At 41.4% G+C, this 14,464-nt stretch overlaps 1 protein-coding gene across 1 annotated transcript in view; it reads left to right on the top strand.

Moving 5' to 3' along the window:
* The window catches only part of OBSCN (obscurin, cytoskeletal calmodulin and titin-interacting RhoGEF), a 334,659-nt gene that overhangs the window by 173,858 nt on the left and 146,337 nt on the right, over positions 1 to 14,464 (top strand). The window contains 6 exon segments of the mRNA XM_070766937.1: positions 944 to 1,210; positions 5,023 to 5,295; positions 8,808 to 9,080; positions 12,689 to 12,808; positions 12,811 to 12,954; positions 13,551 to 14,462. Of these exon segments, the coding sequence (XP_070623038.1) occupies positions 944 to 1,210; positions 5,023 to 5,295; positions 8,808 to 9,080; positions 12,689 to 12,808; positions 12,811 to 12,954; positions 13,551 to 14,462 (1,989 nt within the window).

Below are 14,464 nucleotides of genomic sequence, written 5' to 3' on the forward strand. Positions count from 1 at the left end.
ATTTGGTGGTTTCATCTGTGAGTGAGTCACAAATAAGGGGGACAGCATACAAATTTAATTAATAATAAATAATAATTTAATTAATAATAAACCAGCACTGCAGGCCAAGGTGATGCAAATGGGAGATTTTCATAGGTGCTTAAATATCCATCTGAGCACAGTAACTATTATAACATTGTTTGTAAATAGTCCTCAGTTTATAACCACAATTGTGACCACAATTGCTAATAAAAGTGATTGTTGAGTGAATCCGGCCCGATTTTATGACTGATTTATCATGCTTGTTAAGTGAATCAATGTGGTAAAGTAAATCATGAGGCTGCTAAGCGAATCTGATAAGCGAATCCTTCTCCATTGACCTTGCTTGTCAGAAGCGGGCTAGGACGGTCGCAAGTGGCGATCATGTGACCCCAGCACGCTGCAACCATCATCAATGCCAAGCACCTAAATTTTGATCGCACAACTGCAATGTTGCAATGATTGTAAGTGTGAGAACCGGTCATAAGTCATTTTTTAAAAAACATACCATTGTAACTTTGGATGGTCGCTAAACCAACTGTTTTAAGTTGAGGACTGTGATATTAGGGAAAAGGACTGAACCCGACCAACTTTCTCAATAGTTCAGCTTCCAGAATTCTCTGCAATCTCCACGCTGGCTGAGGAATTCTGGGAGTTGCAGTCCGTAGGGTTTCTAAATAAGGCAAAATTGCTTCCAGCCATTCAGTCACCAGTGACCTGCTGCCTCCTTAGCTAACCCACGTGCTTCTGTCATTTCCACCGCTGAGCCCAACAAGCCTTAAGCCATCTTAGCAAACTAAAGAGTGCTTCTGATCCCTGCTTTCACGCAACTCACTTGAGAGTCCTTCTTTAAAAGCAAAAAAAAAAAAAGTCTCCATAAATGTTCCCCCAAGCTTGCACTAACACCTGACCTATCGGTTGACAGATCCAACCATTGAAGTGGTCAGCCCCATGCAGGACCTAACTCTGGAAGAAGACGGGGCCGCGGAGTTCGTCTGCCAGTATTCTCGGCCGGTGGAGGCCCTCTGGAAGAAAGATGACCAGCCTCTTTGGGGAGACGGCGAGCGAGTCGTGGTTGAGCAGGACTGGAACGTGGCCAAACTGAAGATCCAACCGGCTCTTCCTCGGGACACGGGGATTTACTCTTGCGAAGCGGGAGGCACCAAAGTGGTGGCCATGCTTGACGTTCAAGGTGAGATCAACCACGATGGAAGAAGATGATCGTGCGGATGCCGCCGCCGCAGCTGACACGAGGTCCAGCTCCATTTTGGTGACCAATACCAGAATAACAGAGTTGGAAGGGACCTTGAAGGTCTTCTAAGCCAACCCCCTGCCCAAGCAGGAGATCCTATGCCACTCCAAGTTGTCCAATCTCTTCTTAAAAACCTCCAGTGTTGGAGCACCCACAAAGTCGTTCCACCGGTTAAGCCACCAGCTTTTGGAGATCAAAGAGCAAGGGGAGATTTGATCTTTACAAAGGGGTTGGCTAACACTTATAGCCGATGTTGGGGAACAGGAAAACATAAGCATTCGTGCAGGGTTGTTGAAGCATTCCTAGCTTGGTTGTTTTCTTGAAGACATTTCATAACCCAAGTTGATTATATCATCAGTGCTAGAAGGGACTTCAGTTTGCAGAGTGGAGGAGGAGGAGGAAGAAGACTGTGGGGTCCTTAGGAGTCTTTGGGCTTTGTGGTTTTCTTCCAGACATTTCATCCCCAAACTAGGTAACATCATCAGAGCTAGAAGCTAGAACCTCATTCCCTTGTAACAATGATGATGTTACCTAGTTAGGTCGTGAAATGTCTTCAAGAAAATAATCAAGCTCCAAGAGCACTAAAGACCCCACAGTTCAATCCTGAGCTACAATTTTTTTTATTGATATTAAATTTTTAGGCTCTTGCTTGTTGCAGAGAAATTCAAATGATCAATGAGAATTTTGAAGTGATGCATTTGAGAAAATGCCTGTATTTTGCAAACACACTATTTGATTTCTTCTACCTGCCTTAATTTTGGCAATACAGTGATACCTTGTCTTACGAACCCCTCGTCATACGAACTTTTCGAGATACGAACCCGGGATTTAAGATTTTTTTGCCGCCTCTTCCAAACTATTTTCACCTTACGAAACCCCTGCCGCCGCTGGGATGCCCCACCTCCGGACTTCCGTTGCCGGCCAAAGCCGCCGTTTTGGCGCTGGTGGGATTCCTCTGAGGCTCCCCTCCATGGGAAACCCCACCTCTGGATGTCCGTTGCCAGCGAAGCACCTGTTTTTGCGATGCTGGGATTCCCCTGCTGGGATTCCCTTGCAGCATCGCAAAAACTCGGAAGTCTGGAGGTGGGGTTTCCCATGGAGGGGAGCCTCAGGGGAATCCCACCAGTGCCAAAACGGGCACTTCGGCTGCAAAACGGGTGAATTTTGGGTTTGCACACATTAATCGCTTTTCCATTGATTCCTATGGGAAACATTGTTTCGTCTTACGAACGTTTCACCTTATGAACCTCATTCTGGAACCAATTAAGTTCGTAAGACAAGGTATCACTATATACCACTTCATAAAATAAATTCAGACACAAGCAGAGAGCTGAGAAGTGTCCCCAGCAGCCATGAAGAGTTTTCTTAGCGCACATCAACATCAACAATTCGGTTGTCTTATACACCGTAGGAGAACAAGAATCCTGGCCTACCTTACAAGGCTGTTGTAAGGATAACTCAGCAATGCATTTGAGCAACCTAAAACAGTTTGTAAATGCTCTGTGCTTCTGCTAGCTTAATGGTCATCTGCTGTTACTTGGAGCTCAAGCTTTTGAAAGTTATATTTTATAACATATGCTTTGTTATTTGCCTTGTCTACTATTCTGAGATTATTTAATATTTTTTAATGATTCCATTGCTTGCATTATATTTTTTTTAATGTTTGGCTGCCGGATTGCTTTGAAAACACAACTGCCCATTTTTAAATAAAATCACTTTTGTTGTGATGATAAAAAGAAAGACCAAATTATGTCTTTTATTGTGGACATTAAAAAAACATAATGGCACTGCATGCTTATAGTTTCTGCACCAGACAAGATCAAGTAGAGATTAAGGAACCGGGTTAGAATCTGGGAGATTGTGAGTTTTAGTCCTCCATTAGGGGAGGAACTGGTGAAATTTAGGCTAGGAGATGGTGAGTTCTAGGTCCACTTTAGAAATGAAAGCTGGCTGAATGACTTTGGCCCAAACACCAGAAGACATTGAATTTTAGTCCTGCCTGACTTAATAGAGTTGTTTATTTTATTTTTATTTTATTTGTCATACAAATATAGTATTGTATTGTAATATGTTTAACATAATATAAGGATAAAGTAGAGAGAGAAAAGATAAAAAAGACAGTAGGGACAGGGACATTAGGCACGAAAGTGCACTTATGCACGCCCCTTACAGATCTCTTAGAAAAGGGGAGAGGTCAATTGTAGATAATGTAAGTTGAAGATTTTGGGGTTGGGGGAAGAAACAACAGAGTCAGGTAATGAGTTCCAGGCGTTGACCACTCTATTGCTGAAATCGTATTTTCTGCAGTCTAGTTTGGAGCGATTTACATTTAGTTTGTATCTATTGCGTGCTCTTGTGTTGTTGTTGTTGTCAAAGTAAAATCATACATCACAGAACGAATTAAGTTCGTAAGACGAGGTACCACTGTATATACATATTATATATTATATTTTAATAACTTTTTATATATAATATATAAATTATATGCATAATTTATATTAAATATATGTAAATATATAATATGCATATAATATATAATACCTATATGTATTATTTCCAGCTGACTTAAATGCTATATAGATACTCTTCAGCCTACAACTATAATTGAGCCCAAAATTTCTGTTGCTAAATAAGGCTGTTTTTAAATGAGTCATGCCTCATTTTTTGATGATGGTTGTTAAGTGAATCACTACAGTTGTTATGTAGTATTGATTATTTTTTTAAAGATAGCGGGTTTTTAGTTATAGTTTAAACCATTTAATTTGTATTGTACTGTTTTATTGCTGTTGTGAGCTGCCCTGAGTCTTCGGAGAGGGGCGGAAAACAAGTCTAATAAATTATTAAATAATAATAATAATAATAATAATAATAATTATTATTATTATTATGTAAATCACACTGTGGTTAAGTGAATCTGGTTGCTTCCGTTGACTCTGTTCATTGGAAGCTGTCTGAGAAAGTCACAAAGGGTGATCGCGTGGACTCTGTGAGTCAGCTGCCAAGCACCTGAATTTTGATCATGTGACGGTAGGAAGGCTGCAACGGTTGTAAGTGTGAGAACCCCTCCTAAGTCTACGGAGAGGGGCGGCATACAAATTTAATAAATAAATAAATAAATAATAAATAAACTTCAGGCAGTCATTAAACAAACAATGGGAAGGAGAGGATGGGAAAGTCAGGGATTGAATCCCTATTATTATTATTATTATTATTATTATTATTATTATTATTATTAATTGGATTTGTATGCCGCCCCTCTCCGTGAACTCGGGGCGGATAACAACAGTGGTTAAAAACAACATGTGACAATCCAATACTAAAAACAGCTAAAAACCCTTGTTATGAAACCAATCATACATACAAACATACCATGCATAAATTGTAGAAGCCTAGGGGGAAAGAATATCTCAGTTCCCCCATGCCTGATGGCAGAGGTGGGTTTTTAGGAGCTTACGAAAGGCAAAGAGGGTGGGGGATATTCTAATCTCTGGGGGGAGCTGGTTCCAGAGAGTCGGGGCCACCACAAAGAAGGCTCTTCCCCTAGTTCCCGCCAAACGACATTGTTCAGTTGACGGGACCTGGAGAAGACCCACTCTGTGGGACCTAACTTGTCACTGGGATTCGTGGGGCAGAAGGCGGTCCCGGAGATAATCTGGTCCGGTGCCATGAAGGGCTTTATTATTATTTATTATTATTTATTATTATATTTTATTATTAATTCCATTATTATTATTTTATTTTTCTCCTAACAGCCAAGAACACAGTCATCCAGGGCCTGGAGAACGTGGATGCGATGGAAGGAGGCGAAGCCCTCTTTGAGTGTTATCTTTCCAAGCCAGAAATCTACAATTATAACTGGCTGATCGATGATGTGCCAGCGAAAACATCAGAAAACGTGGAACTGGTTTATTTTGAAAACGGGCTTCGCCATCTCCTGCTTCTAAAGAACCTCAGAGCCCAAGACAGCTGCAGGGTGACCTTTCAAGCAAGCGATGTGGTCACGTCTGCTTTCTTGACCGTAAAAGGTGACGATCCAATATCTTGCTGCATGAGACAATCAGATATCACCTTTCTTGCCACAGTTGTTAATGGAATCCTTGCAGTAACTGCTGTATTTTTCAGAGTACAAGACATACCTTTTTCCTCCCTAAAAGAGGCTGATAATTTCGGTGCATCTTATACTCTGAATGTAACTTTTTTTTCAGCCCTAACTAGCTGCTAATGATTTTCCCAGCTCTTACCTTGCAGGCTCTTTCATTGTTACTCTTTGTGAAGAATGTTTTCCAAGCTCTAATTCTTTGCAGGATTTTTTTCATTGGTCTAACTTGCTCCAAATAAGTTTTTCCCCCCAGCCCTAACCAGGTGCTAACGATCTTCCCAACTCTTACCAGCTTGCAAGCTCTTTCACTGTTACTCTTTGTGAAGAATATTTTCCAAACCCTGTCTTTGTAGTTCTTTTTTTTCATTCTCTACTTGCTCTGAATATTTCTTTCCAGCCCTAACCAGGTGCTAACAATGTTCCCAGCTCTTACTGGCCTGCAAGCTCTTTCATTGTTACTCTCTGCAAAGAATATTTTCCAAGCTCTAAGTCTTTGCAGGTTTTTTTCCCTATTGGTCTAACTTGCTCCGAATGTTTCTTTTCAGCCCTAACCTGGTTCTAACGATGTTCCCAGCTCTTACTGGCTTGCAAACACTTTCATTGTTACTCTCTGCAAAGAATATTTTCCAAGCTCTAAGTCTTTGCAGGTTTTTCCCCCTATTGGTCTAACTTGCTCCGAATGTTTCTTTTCAGCCCTAACCTGGTTCTAACGATGTTCCCAGCTCTTACTGGCTTGCAAGCTCTTTCATTGTTACTCTCTGCAAAGACTGTTTTCCAAGCTCTAAGTCTTTTCAGGTTTTTTTCCCTATTGGTCTAACTTGCTCCGAATGTTTCTTTTCAGCCCTAACCTGGTTCTAACGATGTTCCCAGCTCTTACTGGCTTGCAAACACTTTCATTGTTATTCTCTGCAAAGAATATTTTCCAAGCTCTAAGTCTTTGCAGGTTTTTCCCCCTATTGGTCTAACTTGCTCCGAATGTTTCTTTTCAGCCCTAACCTGGTTCTAACGATGTTCCCAGCTCTTACTGGCTTGCAAGCTCTTTCATTGTTACTCTCTGCAAAGAATATTTTCCAAGCTCTAAGTCTTTGCAGGTTTTCCCCCCTATTGGTCTAACTTGCTCCGAATGTTTCTTTTCAGACCTAACCTGGTTCTAACGATGTTCCCAGCTCTTACTAGCTTGCAAGCTCTTTCATTGTTACTCTCTGCAAAGAATATTTTCCAAGCTCTAAGTCTTTGCAGGTTTTCCCCCCTATTGGTCTAACTTGCTCCGAATGTTTCTTTTCAGACCTAACCTGGTTCTAACGATGTTCCCAGCTCTTACTAGCTTGCAAGCTCTTTCATTGTTACTCTCTCCAAATAAGATTTTTTAAAGCCCTAACTAAGGGATAAAATAATGTGCTGGCTAAGAATGCTAGCCAGATGAATACCTGGTAAGCAGATTCTTTTCCCTTTTATCCTTCCCGAAAACTAAAGTGCGCCTGATACTCTGATGCATCTTATACACTGAAAAATACGGTAATAAAGAATTACTGTAATAACACTGTTGTTAAGTGAATCTGGATTCCCCCATTGAGTTGTCAGAAGGTCTCACAAGAGGATCATCTGACTCCATCATTATCAGGTTCCTACCCGGTTCGAGCCACATTGCTCACCAATAGCGAAAACAGAGCTACCTGGTTCCATCAACCAACGACCCCCTTGGTGAAGAAATATTTCCATTTATTTGTCCTGAATTGGTCACCAGGCATTCTGATCATGTGACCATGGGGATGTTGCATTGGCCGTAAGTGTGGAAAAGGGTCATGATTTCATTGCAATTCCAAGCGGTCATTGAGCAAACTGTTGTACGGGAAGGACTACTTTTCTATAGCTACCCATCTCAGTCATTAACTGGATAGTTTACAATTTCTTAAAGACTTAATGAACTCAATCTGTATAGTCTGGAGGACAGAAGGAAAAGGGGGGACATGATCGAAACATTTAAATACGTTAAAGGGTTAAATAAGGTCCAGGAGGGAAGTGTTTTTAATAGGAAAGTGAACACAAGAACAAGGGGGCACAATCTGAAGTTAGTTGGGGGAAAGATCAAAAGCAACGTGAGAAAATATTATTTCACTGAAAGAGTAGTAGATCCTTGGAACAAACTTCCAGCAGACGTGGTTGGTAAATCCACAGGAACTGAATGTAAACATGCCTGGGATAAACATAGATCCATTGTAAGATAAAATACAGGAAATAGTATAAGGGCAGACTAGATGGACCATGAGGTCTTTTTCTGCCATCAGTCTTCTATGTTTCTATGTTTTTAAAAAAATCACAATTAAAATACTAAAAACATTCTAAGATAATAAAAAAGTAGCAGTAACCACATTAAACAAACATAGCTGTTATGTATACATAGCAGTAAGCATACATGACCAAACAGCCAGGAAATAGGATCCATTTTCATGTACATGTAGCCTTCGACTTACGACCATAATTGAGTCCAGAATTTCTGTTGCTAAAAGAGACATATGAAAATTTTACGCCACTTTATGACCTTGGAAAACTATGGCTGTCATAAATATGAATTAGTTTCTAAGCATCTGAATTTGATCCTGTGATCATGAGGATGCTACAATGGTCATAAGTTTGAAAAATGTTCATAAATCCCTTTATTCAGCGCTGTTGTAAAATTGTAATATATATATATATTTTAAAAAAGCTCAGTTTTTGCCATGGCAGAGTCCAGTTCTAGTCCACAGGCAGCAGGTTGAGGACCCTGGAAAATTAATTATGGTATTGTACTATAATTCAATCATAAATTCAAAGTGTTGGTTATGACTTATAAAGCCCTTCATGGCATCGGACCAGAATATCTCCAGGACCGCCTTCTGCTGCACGAATCCCAGCGACCGGTTAGGTCCCACAGAGTTGGCCTTCTCCGGGTCCCGTCGACTAAACAATGTCGTCTGGCGGGACCCAGGGGAAGAACCTTCTCTGTGGCGGCCCCAAGCCTCTGGAACCAGCTCCCCCCAGAGATTAGGATTGCCCCCACCCTCCTCGCCTTTCGCAAACGCCTTAAAACCCACCTCTGCCGTCAGGCATGGGGGAATTGAGACATTTCCCCCAGGCTTATATAGTTTTATGTATGGTATGCTTATGTTGTATGTTTTTTAAAATAATGGGTTTTTAGATATTTTTTAAATATTAGATTTGTTCATTGTACACTGTTTTATTGTTGTTGTGAGCCGCCTTGATTCTGCGGAGAGGGGCGGCATACAAATCTAATAAATAAATAAATATATAAATAAATAAATTTGTATGGTCACTAAAAAAAGCTGCTGCAGGTCAAGGTCTATCTGCATTTCTGGGTTTTTTACAAAAACATCCCCAAAGTTTCCCAACCTCTCAATTTCTTCCTTGTTTTGAAAGGATTGTCATTTCTGATCGTTTCAGGATGGAGATTGGAATTCTTGCAGCCACTGGCAGATGTCACTGTCTGCGCCGGTAAACAAGCCATCTTCAGCTGTGTGTTAAGTGAAGCAGTACCCGTCCATGAGATTGCCTGGTATCTTAATGACATAGACATCCAACCGGACGAAAATTGGGGAACTGAAGTTGAAGGAAATACCTACAGACTCATCTTAAAGAAAGCTCAGCTTCTCCACTCTGGGGAGATAACCTTCGCTGCCAGAGATGCCATTGTGACTGCAAAATTAACCGTCATAGGTAAGTTGGAACAGGTACAGTGATAACTTGTCTTACAAACTTAATTGGTTATGGGACGAGGTTCATAAGGTGAAAAGTTTGTAAGACGAAACAATGTTTCCCATAGGAATCAATGGAAAAGCTATTAATGCGTGCAAGCCCAAAACTCACCCCTTTTGCCAGCCGAAGGGCCCGCTTTTGCGCTGCTGGGATTCCCCTTAGGCTCCCCTCCATGGGAAACCCCACCTCCAGACTTCTGTGTTTTTGCGATGCTGCAGGGGAATCCCAGCATCGCAAAAATGAGCGCTTCGCTGGCAACGGAAGTCTGGAGGTGGGGTTTCCCAGCGAAGGGAGCATCAGTGAAATCGCAGCATCGCAAAAACAGGTGCTTCGCTGGCAACGGAAGTCCAGAGGCGGGGCATCCCAGCGGCGGCGGTGGGTTTGTAAGGTGAAAATAGTTTGTAAGAAGAGGCAAAAAAATCTTAAACCCCGGGTTTGTATCTCGAAAAGTTTGTATGACGAGGTGTTTGTAAGACGAGGTATCACTGTAACTGTTTTTTTGCAACTTACGTACAGGATAGGACTGATGCAAAATAACCACATGGAGCACTATCTATCAAAATTAAATTTGCAAACAGCTGTGACTGTTTTCTTAGAAAATTCTAAATAGATTAAGGGACCAAATGCATTTAGAATAAGATTTTAGAATAATATTTTTAAATTAATTATAAAAAATCCTTCTGATGGGAGATAAGATTTGTTTGGATTATTGCAAGACATAATGCCGCACAAATCCCAGCGGCCGATAAGATCCCAAATAACAATGTCGTCTGCCGGGGCCTTCTCTGTGGTGACCCCGGCCGTTTGGAATCAGCTCCCTCTGGAGATTCGCACTACCTCCGCCTTTCGCAAGACCCTTAAGACCCACCTATGTCGCCAGGCATGGGGCAGATAGATCATGCCCCCTTCTTCTCTGAGCGTTAAATGTTATGTGTGTATGTGATTGAGTAGACTGGGTTTTTTTACACAACGGGATTTTAGCTTATTGTTTTTAACTATTAGATTTGTTGTTTGTATTGCATGTTGTGAGCCACTCCGGGTCCTCGGGGAGGGGCGGCATACAAGTGTAATAAATAATAATAATAATAATAATAATAATAATAATAATAATAATAATAAAGAAAAGCATTTTAAAATATTGGACACCGGGGGGAGCTACATACCTTTTGTTTGTTCTTTTCCCCCCCATTTCTAAATTGTCCATCTTCACAACTAATTAACTGGAACATATAAAATGATGCAAACAAAAATTAATATTGAAAATATTAAAGGCATTTTTGAAAAATGGAATTATAAGTTAGTAATAAAAATGTCAGTAGTGAGGTCTGCTTCTGTGGAAAAATAGGATAAAATAAACAAGTGTTCAAAAATGTTTTGGAAACAGTAGTAGATGAAGAATATTAGTTCACAAGACAAACATGACTAGTGGCAATGACAGTTACTGGTATGAAAATGAAATGGAAAGGATATCATACTTGATGTTTTAACTCACTTGATGTTTTAAAATCAAAGGAGAAATACAAACAATTCACCAAGAGAGTGACATGGATAATTGGATTCACATATATAGGATTTACAAAAGAAGCTTGTTAAAGGTTTAAATAATCTTGTGAGAAAGGACAAAGAAGAATAACAGAATGACAGAATTGGAAGGGACCTTGGAGGTCCAATAAGAGGGCTGGACGAAGAATTTTTTTTAAAAAAAATTAGATTGTACAATACTTGAGTGGACTAAGGATTAAGACTTTTAGAAGTAAAATGAAGGCTTATAGATTTGGTTTATTTGACCAGGCTTAAAATAAAATGTGTTGTTTTTTCTGGCAACCTTTAACAGATTTTCTGCTGACCGAGGACTAAAAAAATATTGCTTTATGGATTTGTCTATAGATTAAAAAATGGGATATGGAATAAAGAAATCATTGGTTGCAAACCAAGAGAGGATATACAGCAATAGTTGTGATGGTGAAAATCACCATTTTCAATCTCCACTATACTTTTACTTTTTTATTTTTTGTGTTTTCTACTTTCTATTCTTTTGTATCTTGTCCTTTGCACTCTTTCTTTTTCTTTCTCTCTCTCTCTCTCTCTTTCTTTTTCCTTCCTTCCTTCTCCCTCCCTTTGTCCCTCCCTCCCTTCCTTCCTTTGTCCCTCCCTCTTTCTTTCTTTCTCTCTTTCTTTTTCCTTTCATCCTTCTCCCTTCCTTTGTCTCTCCCTCCCTCCCTCCCTTCCTTCCTTTGTCCCTCCCACCCTCTTTCTTTCTTTCTCTCTGTCTCTCTTTCTTTCTTTCTTTCTTTTTCCTTCCTTCCTTCTCCGTTCCTTTGTCCCTCCCTCCCTCCCTCCCTTCTTCCTTCCTTCCTTCCTTCCTTCCTTCCTTTGTCCCTCCCTCTTTCTTTCTTTCTCTCTTTCTTTTTCCTTTCTTCCTTCTCCCTTCCTTTGTCTCTCCCTCCCTCCCTCCCTTCCTTCCTTCCTTTGTCCCTCCCACCCTCTTTCTTTCTTTCTTTCTTTCTCTCTGTCTCTCTTTCTTTCTTTCTTTTTCCTTCCTTCCTTCTCCGTTCCTTTGTCCCTCCCTCCTCCCTCCCTTCTTCCTTCCTTCCTTCCTTCCTTCCTTTGTCCCTCCTCTTTCTTTCTTTCTTTCTTTCTTTCTCTTTCTTTCTCTCTCTCTCTCTTTCTTTTCCTTCCTTCCTTCTCCCTTCCTTTGTCCTCCCTCCCTCCCTTCCTTCCTTTGTCCCTCCCTCTTTCTTTCTTTCTTTCTTTCTCTCTTTCTTTTTCCTTCCTTCCTTCTCCCTTCCTTTGTACCTCCCTCCCTCCCTTCCTTTGTCCCTCCTTCTTTCTTTCTTTCTTTCTCTCTCTCTCTCTCTCTCTTCTTTTTCCTTCGTTCCTTCCTCCCTTCCTTTGTCCTCCCTCCCTCCCTTCCTTCCAAGCTTGGTGGAGTTTTTGCAGACATTTTGTTACTAAGTAGGTAACATCATCAGTACTAGAAGGGAGTGGTCAATTTCCCTGTCAATGTTGGTGGAAGTGGTCAGTGATTTCTTGATAGTCAATCTTTCCTTCCTTCCTTCCTTCCTTCCTTCCTTCCTCCCTCCCTCCCTCCGTCCCTCCCTCCTTCCTTTCTCCCTCCGTCCTCCCTCCCTCCCTCCCTTCCTTTCTTTGTCCCTCCCTCCCTCTTTCTTTCTTTCTTTCTCTCTCTCTCTCTCTTTGTCTTTTCTTTTTTCTTCCCTCCCTCCTTTCTTTCTCTCTCTCTCTTCTTCCTTCCTTTCTTTCTTTCTTCCTTTTTCCTTTCTTCATACTTTTACTACTGTAAATGCGCAAGTGTACTTGCAGGTAAACCTTTCTACATTTTCTTTGTATGAGATACGAACCAGTTGCCAAGTGCCTGAATTTTGATCCCATGATTGTGGGGTTACCGCAGTGGTCAAATGTGTGAAAAAACAGTCATATGTCATTTTTTTTCAGTGCTGTTGTAACTTTGAAAGGCTACAAATGGTTCTCTAAAACATTTTAGGCAACCATTTGTAAACAATGGTTGCAAGTTGAAGATTACCTGTAATTTGGTTTTCTGTGTGTTTTAGAACCCGTTGAAGTCACTCAGCCTTTGGTTGACCAGTCTGCCACGCAAGGAGAGAAGGCCACGTTGCAGTGCGAATTGTCCAGCGTGACCCAAGAGGTGATTTGGGTCAAAGGGAAAGAGCCAATCAACCTGGAGGACGATATGAAGTCATCTCCAAAGGCAAACAACAGACACTCATCATCCACGATTTCAAATCTGAAGAACAAGGATCCTACACCTGCATGGCCTCGCCTGAAATCAAAACGTCTGCCAATCTTTTGATTGATGGTAAGTTAGAATTCACACAGGTAATTATCGACTTACAACAAGTCACATAATTGTATTTGGGTCATTAACTATCAGAGACAAGCATAACTAGGACCAGAACTTCTGTTGCTTAGCAAAAAGGTTATTGTGAGTTCCGTTCCATTTTAGGATATTTTTGCTGAGGTTGTTAAGCAAAAGTAAAAGGAAATAACTGAGCAGAATAATGAGCTTTTATAGCTTCAATGAGGAAGTGACGAAACAGCCTTGAATACTAACTCTTCAAGTACAAATTAACTCTTTAAGTGCACATTAACTCTTTAAGTACAGGTTTGGTACAAGTGTACAATATGCAGTTTACAATGGCAATCCCTAACAACCATGTACCCTGTACTAACATTGCTCAACAATGGAAATTTGGGTCAGTTATGGTCGTAATCTAGGACTACCTGTACTATATTAATCCAGATTAAGTAATTGATTGATTATTGATTGCTTGATTCTAAAATCTGTTGAATGGGGATTTGCAAAGCTTAGATTATCCTGTACATTTTTCTTTTATGTCTAGAAGTTGCCGTATCCCGACTGCCTAATAATAATCTCACCATTTCATTTCTTAGTTTCTCCAGTGTCGAGGTTGAAAGAAGCTGCTGGGGAAGCACCAATCTCTACAGAGCCAGCGAAGTTAGCGGATGAAGAGGTCCAACCCAGCTTGCCCCCCGAAGCTGCTCAGGAAGGGGACCTCCACCTTCTGTGGGAAGCCCTGGCCAAGAAGCGGAGGATGAGTCGCGAGCCGACCTTGGACTCCATCAGTGAACTGCCCGAAGAAGATGACAAGCTTCAGAAGAGGAAGAAAGAGGAAGTGGAGATAACCCAATACTACTCCGAGGAATACTCTACTTGCGACGAATCTGCGAAGGCTGGAGAAGCAGATTTCTCCATCACAAGTTCAGATGACGAATCCAGAGCTGGCACGCCTTCCTTGATCACCTACCTTAAGAAGGCTGGGTCCACCACCGTGAGCGTCAGTCGCAAAGCCGTAGAGAAAGTATCTCAAGACCAGCGGGAGGCCGGTGAGGAACCCTCTCCTCATGCAGAGTCACCCGAGATGGAGATCACCGAAGGGGACTTGGAGGACCCTTCCATGTCTCAAGCTGCTGTCAAAATCCAAGCGGCCTTCAAAGGCTACAAAGTGAGGAAGGAAATCAAACAGCACGAGCGTCCGGTCTTTGCCGAGACCTTCAAGGACTTTGTGGTCAAGATAGGAGACACCCTTCACCTGGAGTGCATAGCCCACAGCAAAACAGACATGACGGTCAGTTGGCTGAAAGACGGGAATGAAATTAAGGACGGGCGGCATTATCACATCGACAATTACAACGACGGGACTTGTTCCTTGATTATCGCCGGCGTGGAAATCAACGACAAGGGCAAGTACACCTGCGAAGCCTCCAATAAATTTGGCAAGGTCTCCCACAGTGCCAAAGTGACCATCCAACCTCAGGCACCTTCTCGCAAAGCGAAACCTGCCAGA

Source organism: Erythrolamprus reginae, chromosome Z (genome assembly GCF_031021105.1).
Source record: "Erythrolamprus reginae isolate rEryReg1 chromosome Z, rEryReg1.hap1, whole genome shotgun sequence".
Classification (NCBI taxonomy): domain Eukaryota; kingdom Metazoa; phylum Chordata; class Lepidosauria; order Squamata; family Dipsadidae; genus Erythrolamprus; species Erythrolamprus reginae.